The sequence below is a fragment of the Amphiura filiformis genome, chromosome 5, assembly GCF_039555335.1.
Source record: "Amphiura filiformis chromosome 5, Afil_fr2py, whole genome shotgun sequence".
Lineage (NCBI taxonomy): Eukaryota > Metazoa > Echinodermata > Ophiuroidea > Amphilepidida > Amphiuridae > Amphiura > Amphiura filiformis.
The window spans coordinates 23,110,613-23,123,538 of record NC_092632.1 but is presented as its reverse complement, the minus strand read 5'-3'; the positions used below and the strand labels follow the sequence as shown (position 1 = coordinate 23,123,538).

General features: G+C 36.5%; 1 protein-coding gene across 3 annotated transcripts in view; it reads right to left on the bottom strand.

Annotated features, from left to right (window-relative positions):
• LOC140152812 (E3 ubiquitin-protein ligase UBR2-like) overlaps positions 1 to 12,427 on the bottom strand; it is a 47,876-nt gene extending 35,449 nt beyond the window's left edge. For 2 of the 3 annotated variants that reach the window (XM_072175312.1, XM_072175313.1), the window contains exons 1-11: positions 12,329 to 12,427; positions 8,565 to 8,830; positions 7,986 to 8,064; positions 5,976 to 6,083; positions 5,518 to 5,666; positions 4,562 to 4,622; positions 4,272 to 4,349; positions 3,506 to 3,692; positions 2,012 to 2,116; positions 1,535 to 1,623; positions 156 to 254 (exon numbers count right to left, since the gene is read on the bottom strand). In XM_072175312.1, the coding sequence (XP_072031413.1) occupies positions 156 to 254; positions 1,535 to 1,623; positions 2,012 to 2,116; positions 3,506 to 3,692; positions 4,272 to 4,349; positions 4,562 to 4,622; positions 5,518 to 5,666; positions 5,976 to 6,083; positions 7,986 to 8,064; positions 8,565 to 8,830; positions 12,329 to 12,397 (1,290 nt within the window). In that variant the 5' untranslated portion in view covers positions 12,398 to 12,427. The remainder of the gene's footprint in view (positions 1 to 155; positions 255 to 1,534; positions 1,624 to 2,011; positions 2,117 to 3,505; positions 3,693 to 4,271; positions 4,350 to 4,561; positions 4,623 to 5,517; positions 5,667 to 5,975; positions 6,084 to 7,985; positions 8,065 to 8,564; positions 8,831 to 12,328) is intronic. The other variant, XM_072175314.1, reaches the window with a different exon arrangement.
• Positions 12,428 to 12,926: the final 499 nt, after the last annotated feature.

Below are 12,926 nucleotides of genomic sequence, written 5' to 3'. Positions count from 1 at the left end.
CAAAAACACATTGTTAAACTTTTGAAAAATTATATTATTTCCCATCACATCAACAATTCATTGAATATCTAAAATGTCCCCAATGAATTATGCACAGGATCGCTGCAAGAGTGAAGCATATATAGACCATGCCATTATTATTTCTGGAGACTTACCACTGTTGGCACTGTGAATATCTGGACGGAAAGAGATGTCACTGACACCACATGGTCATGATCATCATCGGCAAAATCTGACAGAATTCCACTATAATGCTGTCAAGGATTGAAACAAAAAATATGTTAGCTGTTACAAATGAAAATATCTTTTGCTATAGAAATATGATGCTTCACATCAAAGGTTATCTCAAGCTGGCAAAAGCTGATTTTAAAATATATGAAGAAAAAATTAGGAAAATAATGGGAATAATAAAACAATGTCTGCATTGCAGCTTAAAACTGTGTCAAGGTGTGTTAGCAAACTATGGATTTGCTAATATCAAACAGATAAAATTGCACTCTTTGGACAAAACATATTGCTTTTAAATAAGGTTAAAATCTCAAATTTTGACAAGACAGCCCAAGATGCAATTTTTCACATGACACATTGCACAGTTTGTTTCATAATAATAAGTCACATGTACATGACTCTTGAGTTTTGCCATCTACAGCCTTTATTTCTAGGAAACCAGGAATTAGGAAGGAAATCTAATTATTGAAGTATGAACATTTGAATTGCATGAAAGTGGTAGCTTTGACAATATTAACCCAGTTGGGAAACCACCAATTAGTGAAATTAAAAAACAGGTAGCAATTGGGTGCAGTGGGAAAATCATCGTGGAGGGGAAATAGCGTATCTCCTGATTATCTTGCCATGGGCCTTGGAAACTTTGATCTTAAATGTGTGCTTCCTTGTGATCCGTGTGTGTAATGCCGATATTGTTAAGCGTCACATGGGCAAACCTTGTGTGTAAGGCTATGTGAAAACACTCATACTTGCAGACACCAATAATCTTTTCATTCAAAGCATTAATTCTGGAGGTACAGTATTGTATGCCCATGTGTAATAATACAATATGACAGATTTCCCATAGCATTATACAGATTTCAGACTCAACCTATTCTATCCTCCTGTATGCCCTTATACACATATTTGGATCAGATAACAAGTACACTAAAAGATTCATATTGCCTCTGCCTGCACAGGTACACCACCACTAAGGTACCTAATTGGTACACACCTACACAGTACCCATGCTGCTACTGCACAGGATATACCAGCAGTGGTACAGCACTGGTACTACACTGTTAATCCCCTGGTACTGCAGTAACAGCCAAGTATCTTGGTGACGGTGTACCTGTGCATGCGGCCGCAATAGGAATCTGGTAGTGTAGTAGACACTAAGGAATAATTTCTTTGCTTGAAGCTTCAGCAAAATATGCCAAGTTGGTGAAATTAACAACAAACCCCATAAATCACATAATTTTCACTACAAAAACAAATTGAAAACAAATGTTCACTAGAAAATGAGACATCATTTTAGCGGTTAACCTACCTTTGTAAAAAGCACTGCAAATTTCTTCTTGTACTCGTTGTCCATTAGAAGTGTACTCATGAACAATTGATGCCACTGTATTCTTGCAGCTATATATAAAAAACAAATCCACAACATATCAAGATATAAAAGAGCACTATTTTATCTTGACTGAGGTAATTTAAAGAATAAATTCTGTACCTTTATAGGCAAAACTATCATTTTGATTCAAGTTATTGTTGTTAAAAAGAACTCAAGTTATACCACTCACTATCTATGTCAAAATTATGTGAAATGTCTCATCTTACTCCTGTGGAGTCTCAAGCCCCTATGTTTTGACCTAATTGTGGCAATCTACAAGAAAGTACCTCACTTTAATGGTCATGATAAGAAGATACTACCAAAGGTTCAAAATTGTGAGAATCTATGATCAATCCTAACAACATTTCTCAATAATGGGTTTGATGAAATTGAGACTGTCCCTGACCACTCACTCACCTTTCCACAAGATAGTATCTTTCAGCATACACTCCTCTAGAATTGTCAAGTCTGAGCCATGAAAGTTCTTCATCAGCTCTTGGCAAATTATCACTCTCAGACCCTCTGTAAAAAATACAACAAACATGTTTGGCATCACTTATCAAGACTCAAATACTTGTAACAGGTGGTTGATACCACATACATTCAAGTTGAAGGCCAACTAATTTTACATATGTGACCTATTGATACCACATACACCCAAGGTGAAGGCCAACTAATTTGAATATTTTCCTGCTCTGATAAAACCAGGAACAGATTCAAACTTATTTATATATCAGATCAAAACGTGGGAAATATAAGAAAAAAGAAATTACATAGATTCTTGGAAGCAAACCTCTACTTTTATGATTTCACATCTTCCCCTTGAATCCACCTGTTTTGTGGAGATTAGTAAACCCCCACCCTTTTCCCATTTCAAACATTCTACTCTCCACTATGCATCCACTGTATGGCTAAAGCCACAGGGGACAATGACAACAAAAGCAATGGTAAGTTCCAAGATATATTTTGAAAGGGGTATTTTGATACTTTTTCTTCAATGCTTTGTGAGAAATGAGTGAATTGATTTCAGGCATAAGACGGGGCTTCGATAAAGGGAGCACCAAAAAGGAGGAAGATTAATGAATCTCCTATACTTTAGGATCTCATCCCTGTAATATTTTTTCTATAACATATTGTCCTTGTGTTTTAGCTGCATAGTATGCTTCATAGCAGGGCTTTGAGATCCACTTGACATGAAGTAATATTACAGTCCAACCTCTCTTACCTGCCCATGTTGGGTCCAAGCATTGGCCGGATCTGGCTGAGTGACTTACATGTACATTTATGTGTAATTCTGAATTGAATTCCAAAGTGAAATTGGACATCATATAAGACCTGCTCTCATAAAAAAGCAGAAAGTCACCAGGGAAGAAAAGGAGATATGGTTCATTTTAACATGAAAGAAAACAGTAGATAACAGAAGAATTCTTCATTGAAATATTGACTTTTGAACAATAAGTGAAGGCACAATCCTAGCAATGTATATATCATTTTGAAGCTTATAATCCTGAGATTATAAATCTGGCCATGACTCATGGTATCATGGCATTGACAACACGTTTTCCTTTAAAGATCATTTGTATGGATAACAGAGAGATCCATATAAAAGAGTTCTGCATAAATGTAACACGATCTGGTCCATGGGGGCCATTGAAAATTGAGTTACTGTAATTATTACATTATACATACAACAGGCTATCATTTACTGAAAACACCAAAGGTCCAGCATACTTGGATCAAAAGTTATAAAGTTTTTTGATGTCTTTTTTCTCATGTATTTTATTGGTTTTTATTACTCCGTATTTTTACCTTTATCTCTGTTTCAAATTTGCCACTTCTGGCTCCCATGGACCAGATCATGTCACAAATGAGGTTTGACTGTACAAATAAATCAATGATATCAAAACCAACCTGCTTGTGTGGCTATTTTAATGAGCCAGCTTAGAAGTTTGAGACTGAATGTTTGGTGTGACACAACAGCAGAGTGCATGACAAGAACCCTTAATGGTTTGTGACGATGGTATGTTGTGTTGCGAGTAATGATCCCTTTAGCTTGCTCACACTCTCTGTAACCACCATTGCGAACAGTGCTTCGACCCTGCAAAGTAAATTGGTATTGCTTTAGTTTGAAATATAGGACTATGTGTCTAGAAAATTATATATAAAAATTATAAAATCTGATGTACATGTAGATTTGAAATTTAGTCAAGGAAATGCATTAATGCTGAATTGGTTTTTATGTAGGAATGGTAGAATACAACTACTTCCCCTTGTAATGATAACATCAAAGTTACATCAAAATTACTGGCCATCTTTCTGCATACATCCATTATCAGCTGCATTGCTTAAAATGTTAATAATAAACCTTAAAATGTTTTGACAAAATCTTTTTTACAAATTAAGTGAACCACTAACTATCCAGCGAGTATTATTTTGCACACGGTCCTATGCACATGATTGATGCTGCATAAATAATACACAAGGACTACTACTCTTTAAAAATGATTTGGCTAAATATTTTTTAATGTGTCTGCTTTGTTGTTGCTGATGTTGATTTAGATTGAGCTATCAAATGCCTCATATTTTACGATTCACTTTGCATTTAACTGCCCGTAAAAAATATTTCTTCATACAATTAATGGACATAAAATAGCTAAATGTCTTTTTTTTATATTACCTCTCTGTCAACAATGGTTGCAAGTTCTACAGCTTCCTTTGGTGAACAGTCCACAGCTTTCTTCAAAGTTGCAATAACCTGTTTTGATGTAAGATAAACTCTATTAGCTGAATTAAAGTGTAAGTGATTCAGTTCCCAATCATGCTACAACCCAACCAGTATCAAACAAGGACTTCTTCCTGTTAGTTCAGTTACATTCCAATATGCGTTTCACCGAGCTGTGCAGGGCTGTGTGTGTGGGTATTTGGATGTGGTTGTAGGTGTGGATGTGTAACTGCATGTGTTCTTACCTGTTCATATGTATGGATCTCATCATTGAATAACATTGTAGCATAGGTGTCCTTTGGGTTACTGCAACAAAAGAAAATAAGGAGCATAGTTGAGAATCGGTACTCTGTAAAACTTAGCATGAAATGCATGCCTCGGAATATACACTTTTTGCGCATGCTACTGGGTTTATCTGCTTGGCGACTTGCACTGGTAAAGGCAACAACAAATAAGTGATATTGGCAAAACAAATTTCAAATGCATTGTGGATTGGTTTGGGAAAATTTTGGTACAGCTGATCTCTTACCTATTTGCCGATTGCATGGTCATCTCAAAACAAGGTTCAACCCACCAAGTGTGTGCTGTGTGTGGTAACACCTGTCAAACATGTGTTTTAAGTACAGCGTACGCTTAGCAAAAGCATGAGAAACATAAAGGCACATTTTGCGCATGCATTTGCAGGGAGAACATCGTTTTGGAAGCAAGATGGTGGATCCGTGCAAAAGGCGAGAGGGCTTTTTCTTGTACTTACAAAATATTGTTGAAAATACTTTTATTAACGCCAGAGTAATGGGAGAGAACATGGACCTTTTCGGGCATCATTATTTCTTAATTTTATGTCTAATGTATATAAAACTATATATTTTTGGAAAGGAAATGAATCGAGGAATCCTGTGGTGACGTCAGATTTTTATAACTCTTTAGTTTTTGACAAAATCACAAAAATACCATTTTTTACCCCCAATTTTTTGTGAAAACATAAAAAAAAAATCAGTTTGTTAAAAAAAAATTTCAGTTAGCTTTTCATGAAGAAAATTAGGGGAGGTTTATTTATTTTTTTGAAATTTGCTTCTTTTTGAAATGTCAATATTCAAAGCTACATTTGAATAGGTAATTGCAGACATATTACTAAGCCTCATTCATTTGCACATGCCATGATGCAAAGGAAGTCCAGAAAGCATTGCATCATGTGACTTACTACTGGGGATCAGCTAACCTGGGTCTCAGATTCTCTGGAAGCACTTCCTGGTCATCCAGAAATAGTATATCGCTACAGTAGGGTAAGATGCAAGAAACCACCGCTGACATGTAGAACTGTATGTTGATTGGCAGTCTTTCTAAAGGGTCCTGTGAAGATAAATAAATAACAAAGAGTCAAGAAAATTCCTTCTTAGTTACATACTCCTTGAAAATTCAAAAAGAGCTGCTGAGAATTAAGACAAAAAAATAATTTGTTCACTTGACTTTGGAGGAATATGTGCTTATGAAAATTCTCTTTTGCTTTTGCCATTTAATAGAGTCACAGTTTGTTTCTCCTTTTTTCATCGGGCCCAGCATATTCATACCAGTCTTTGACCTATATTCATGCGAGTTTTTTGGTTGGCGAACATGGTACTATGGGAAAACATTTTTATATTTTGTTAGAATCTTGTATACCTTTGCAGGTTGATCAGCTCCTTGCTGATGTAACTGGCAAAATGGATCACTCTTCCAGGCTTCAACATCGCCACAATCGCAATATCCACCACCACCTGAGGTGTTCATCTACAGGGAGAGCAGTAAAACAATTAATAAATATATGACCCGTTCTGACAAAACCAAGAACAAGTTGCATTTTTGACATTTCATGATTTGAATAAAAATGTAAACACTAGACAATGAGCTTGAAAATGATACCAAAATTATATACATAGCATCAATACTTTTAAAGATATGGATAATTTAGTAAAAGATACCTTCATATTTTTGCCAAATTGCTTTTCTGAGTAATGGGGTAATTAGTTTTCTGTCTTACACAGGATTGAATAGGGATTATCATAGTTCAATTGGTAATTATTGATTAAATAAATCTTGTTTTAAAAGTACTTTCAAGGATTTGAAAGTCCACTTAGTTCCAGAGCCAAATACCATGAAATTAAGAATTCCAAAAAAATTTTTTTTATGGGAATGTCATCTTTAACCTATAATTTAAAAACATGCTTGGCGACTTGTTCCGTGTTTTGTTGGAGCTGGTCACATGTATATTACTAATACATATTATTAGCCTAGTCTGCTTCACAATCACTGAGGAATAATATGTACCGTAAATTCTCTAATAAACTGACAAGTGCACTACATTTTTGAAAAGGGGCCTTTATTTGAAGTGAAATTTTCAACAAAAAATACCAAACAAATTCTGGGAAGCTGAAAACTCAAGTTGAAATGACTAGTTATGATTTTTCTGTTTCACTACTGGGTTTGCGATGTCACTTTTGGCAATTATTGATCGTGAGTGAATTGTGGTAAGCTTACATACACAAGATAGGATAAAATTTCAGCTATTGTTAATATTTTGGTTGAAAAAAAGTTTCTTTTGTGCAACTACATAATTCACACTTGATCTTTTCATGCATACTTTTAGCACAAAATGCCAGAAATGCTATCGAAAGTAACAATACAAAAGACTCGGTAAGATAATAAAGTTTCAACAACTCTTCCTATACTTTTGTACGGGAGCCAACCGTTGTTAATCTGTGACAAATCCACACTTTTACTGTACATGCGAATGCATTTATTGGAAGCATGCATGCATAGGCGTAAAATCCGTCACGCCAGGAGCCTGTGTACGTATACATAGTCACAAGTTGAATTCAGTATTTTGGAGGCAGTGGCTATACTTTCCATTTTTTTATTGAATTTATTGCTGATATCAACAGAGAAATCACTGATCTTTTTATAAGGCTGTGTAGCAATGATTGCTTGACATTCCTCATGAAATAATCATGCAAATTATACTATCTTTAGCTAAAACTGCCCTTGCAAAGTAAACTAAACAGATGATGCAGAGGCATCATTGTTAAACGGTGATGAACAACTGTGAAACATGACTGAATCCTTAAATTAACACTGGTTTCACATTAATAGCAATAATTATGTTCCTATAACATACATACTAGTCAATAAGTCTAGAATACTTCCAACAGTTTTTAGGTACAAGTTTCTTCCTCCAGGAACCACATTCTATGTGATGTCACAAAAACTTAAATATATCCTGTTCTGAAATGTTAAGTTGTTTGGAAACTTGTTTGGTTGGTGGGATTTACCCTAACATTTCATGTTACATTTATAAACCAACAAACCATGGGTTATAAGAATGTATATATTACAAAGACTTGCATGCCCTATTGATCCTACAGTTTTCGGCAAGGTTCTTCAGCGGTCTGCCGATTTGGCACTGCTTATAGCATAAATGCGAAGTGGGGTACTGATTGGTTAATAGAATGACATCATCATCACATCTGACATCTCATTCACCTATTAAGCTTCATAACATCGTGTAACCCAGTTTTGACCCAGTTCTTTTTACGCGATAATCAGGAAGAGCAGTCTGAATAACAAATTGAAGAATATTGGTAGTTGGCATAAAGTATGATTACTTTCAAGCTAAGTGTTATAAATGATACTCACCCTGTATCTGTGTGCTTTATGAGGACTTTTCTGAAAACAGTCAATACACAAAACACAAGTTGGATCCATAGCACAGTCCCTGCAAATATCAAGAGTAAAATATATTAGCACATATACTGTACAACTTGACACACCAAATGCCATTGAACTAATGAGCATTGTGGTTAGGCTGTACAAATTACAATGATGCGCATATATTATTAGGAGTCAAGATAGCTCAATCAATAAGGTGTTTGGCTATGGTGCAAGAGGTTGCAGGGTCGAACACAGGTGGTGGTTTAGTATGCTCATGTGGAAAAAAAATGAGTTAGCTTGAAATTCCCCTGGACAAGGAACTTACTGCTATTTGTCTTGTTGTAACCCGTATGAAACTTAGGGAGCTGATCATGACTGCAAATGTCATTTGTGGATTGTCTTATCTCAAAGTCCTTGAGTTTTTGGTTTTTTGTTGTTGTTGTTTATTTTGGGGGGGGGTTATGGAATGATGGGGGACTGTAGTGGGCAGCGACAACCTGTAAAGTGTGCTGAATTTTTGGATCAACATCTTGGCATTGGATCTGGATAAAAAACATAACTTACCGACAAGAATATGTAGGCTCTCCCATCTTGAAAACCCTACCACAGAATTGGGGTGGTACATCAGTCTTCTTAAGCTGTTGGAACACAATATCTGGATCGCCATTACAGATATACCACTCCAAAGCTGCCAGCAATGTGTCTCTGCAGGAATCATCTTCAGCTGGAACAGCTAATTCATTTGACTGGTAGACCTCCGGAACCTGGTTCCTCCAGTATTTATACAATGCTGCTTTGAGAGAGGCTGCATCATTACAGGTTCTCCATTCCTGATCAAACATAAGCAAAAAATATACAGATTTAACAAGTAGATCAGTAAATGCAGTGCATATAATGTGTCCTTACCAGAAGGGCAGTTCTCTAACCACATTACAGGACACTGGGGATTGAACAAACAAAAAATAAAGATACAGGTAGTGAACACCACACATAGTAAAACATTTGTGTGAAACACCTTTTATTTTTCATTTTTCAGCCAATTTTACAAATTGACGTCAAATGACGGTAGATCCTTCCATGTAATTATTTTGTGTAAGCTAATCCTAACCCTAATCCTAATCATAACCCTAATCCTTACCCTAACCCTAATTTTGTGTATAATTTCATGAAGGAGTAACCCAAATGACCTTTGACCTCAGTATGTAACCTTGAATACAACCATCACATGATAATTCCCATAATACAGCTTTGACATAAGTTTGATATAAAATTAGATGGTTTGAACCCAATGCACACATTTATTGGTCGAGCTATGAGTTTTGAAATATTGGACGAGACGTAGTCAAGTCCAATATCGTCCAATATTTTAAAAGTCATTACGAGATCAATAAATTTTGTATTGGGTGAAACAAAACATCCAATCTTATCATTATTATGTTTTCTGAATCTATATATTGTTGTATATTTTTCATTTTTGTATTATTATTATTATTATTATTTAATTCTCTTGATTTTTGGGGGTCAAAATGATCAACTGATCTGATCTTACATGCCTAGAGCAAAAAAAAAAAAGAAATTGAAAAAAAAGAAGAGGTCTGCGTATCCAGATTTTTTTTTAATTTGGGCCCTATTTCTGGAATTCCACAAATTTCCGTAACATTTACATTGATGGGGGTCCATTTCACAAACATTTATGACTCTTCATTAGTTTGTGGCACTTAGTAAGTCTCAAAAGCTTGTCACATACATGGTCATGTTTTTTTACATAACTTATATTACCAGTGTGCTATTATGTTTTGAGAAGCGTGGTACATAGCGCGGTACAGAAGAAAGTATATACACGCGCCTTACACTGCGTGTACACACGCTTCTAGTACACTACATGGACACAATGCGCATGTTCCAGTTTGGCCAAGAAATACTTAATTTGATTATAGTTATTCACGTATTGTTACTTATTTTGGCGATCTTTTCTTTTAGACCACCCAAGCTATATACATGTAGCTCCGTATGCACAAAAGAGTTAGACCGGGCCTAAAGTTAGACCGGGTCCAAGCCTTGAAATAAGCAGACTGGAACCAGGAGCAATTTGTTTTGAACATTGCTCCTGGTTCACTGGGATTTTACAAGAACCAGGAGCAATTTCTGAAGAAACAGGAGCAATTTTCAATATTAAATCCTTTTCTGCATATATACAATACAGCATACCAGCACGACTGCATCAAGTGCAAAACTGTAACCAGGAGCAATTTATTTTAAAAATTGCTCCTGGTTCATGTGAATTTTACAAGGACCAGGAGCAATTGGTGGCTTTATGAGGGTAAATTTGCTCCCCGCGCCTGCTTATTTCAAGGCTTGACCGGGTCTAAATGGAATTTAGTACCAGGAGAAAGGACATTTTCCTTTACATTTTCTTAAGTTAATTTGTATCATTTTTGAACTTTGCATTTAAATCTTTAAAATTTGCAAGCTACTCTAGGAAGGAAATAAGAGTAAAGGACCATTCCTGATGGAACTAAATTCCACTTAGACCAGGTCTAACTTTAGACCCGGTCTAACTCTTTTGTGCATACGGACCATAGGGTCTAAATTATTACTTTTCCATCAAGGTTCACTTTTGCATCAAGGTTAAACAGTTTTCAAACACTTTGAAGTCAAGGTTTAATGTATTGGATGGAGGGCAGGGTTTCGAATAATGAGGGAAATTAATTATGGGGTAAAAAAACAAGGTTAAAATAATTTTTGAAAACAAGTGAAAACAGCTATTCTGCTGGGAAGTTTTTGTCTCAAAAAAACGATTACAAATAATTGAAAAAGCAAAAAAAAACATACCTTCATAAAATCAGCATCATTTCCGTCACATGGAAAGATGATCAGATGAGTGAAAAGTGGCAAAGGATTCGTGAAATGGAAGAATTTTCCCAGCAAATCAAGCGTGTGTGTTACTCGAACGTTTCGGAGATGGCATCACCGGTTTTGCAACTAGCTCTTTTACGTCCAAAATAGCGATAAAAATATGGGATTTGGAACAAAATAAAGCTTGTTCGATGAAATAAAAGGTACGTTTGTATAGCTAAAAACATGTTTAACCTTGATGCAAAAGTTTAATTTGATAAATTCGTAATTTTAACTGTATATAGCTCGGGTGGTCTAAAAGAAAAGATCACCCTTTTTTCATGTTTTTTCTCAGCTCAGAAGTTAGGGGTGGTGCAATAATTATGTGTACCCCTGGGGGTGAATTCTCAAAATGGTCTGCCAAAAACGCTTGCCCCCCCCTTTGGCCATGACAAAAATCTTTGCCCCCCCTTCGATGTGCCAAAAACCTTTGCCCCCCTTTTGATGTGCCAAAAAATCTTTGCCCCCCTTACACATGCAAGATTTTGGGGAACCCAATTTAAAACCTTAAATTGTCTTATCATATAATGCGAGCGCAGCGAGCAGGAAATTTTGCATATTTAAATGTGTTCCTAACGTTTTCCTATGCCTTTTTAGGGCGTAATGTACATGTAGAAACGGTACCCAAAATATCTGTGCCAAAAATTGCTTGCCCCCCCTTTCGACCGGCCAAAAATCGCTTGACCCCCCCTTTTGACCTGCCAAAAATGCTTGCCCCCCCTTTTGGCCCCAGTACACATAATTATTGCACCACCCCTTAGTCAGAAGTGCCAGAACAGAACCCGGGCCGGGCTCAGATCAGCATATATCAGAAAGCTGCCTTAAAAATTGGTTCTAAAAATGAAATTACCTCGACAATACCTTTTTATGCCAAGATGCTGTCGCTAAAGATTGTGCATTGGACCTTTAAACAAGCAAACAAAAGCTGAACCTGTACTTCATCATTCATGTGAATTGCCAGTGCCGTACTATTACGCTGACTTTCGTATTCGGCGAGGAGGACGATTTCGACCTCCTGGTTTGTTTACAAACAGAGAGGTAGACAAAAACCGTTCCGCTTGTCCAAACACTCAAGTATCAGAAGGATGGTCCACAATAGCGTGATTCACGTAACCTGAATAGGGATTAAAAAGCTGTCACGTAGAACCATGTGCTTCTATTGTCCAATTTGCCATCAAGATTTCATATGGAAACAGTTCAGACCCAGTACACGATCATGTCAGAAATTAATATTTTGTTCTGGGTCTGATTATTCGGACTAGTGAATTGCAACCATTGATTGATCACGTACGTACGTAAACATCAGCCGGAAGACGAGTCTGATCATTGATACATACAGCACAGGCAACGTCCAAACTCAAGCTAAAAATTATAGTATGTTAGACTGTTTTCTTATTTATGCACACATAACAAGAGAAAAGTAAATACCATACCTCTGCAAGCAATTGGGCCTTTTCTCTTACAAGAGAATCAGCCGAAGTCCCTTCCGATAAATCTTCCATAGCGGTTCTGAACTCGCTGCGTCATCCAATTCCCTTCAAGCTTGAGAGCACCGTTTCACATATCTAAATGTCAAGGGGTGCCGGACACTAGAGTTGAGCACAGGCCTATTGGTGTGTCAGACCTTTGGAACCGTCGGGATCAGTAGCGTAGCCAGGGGGGGGGGGCAGAATGCCCCCACCTGACAAAAAATGAAAGAAAAAAAATGAGAGAGAAAATCAAGAGGGCTGCAAAAAAGAGGCAGAAAAATAGTTCAAAATCAGAAATCCTCAATTTGAGAGCTAATTTTCAACATTTCCGTGATTTTTCCTTCATTTGATTGGATTTCCAAGCTTTTTCCAGTAATATTGGCAACTGGAATTCCAGTCGTTTTCAGAAAGCAGATTTGGAAATCCGGACATTTCTTTGATTGAAAATTTACTCCTCTATAGGGGGTGTGCACCTATTTTCTGGAATAGCCCATGGGCCAAATTAGTGTAAAATACAAATTTTTTTCGCGCTGTGCGTGCACATTGTAACGATAAAGCCCTT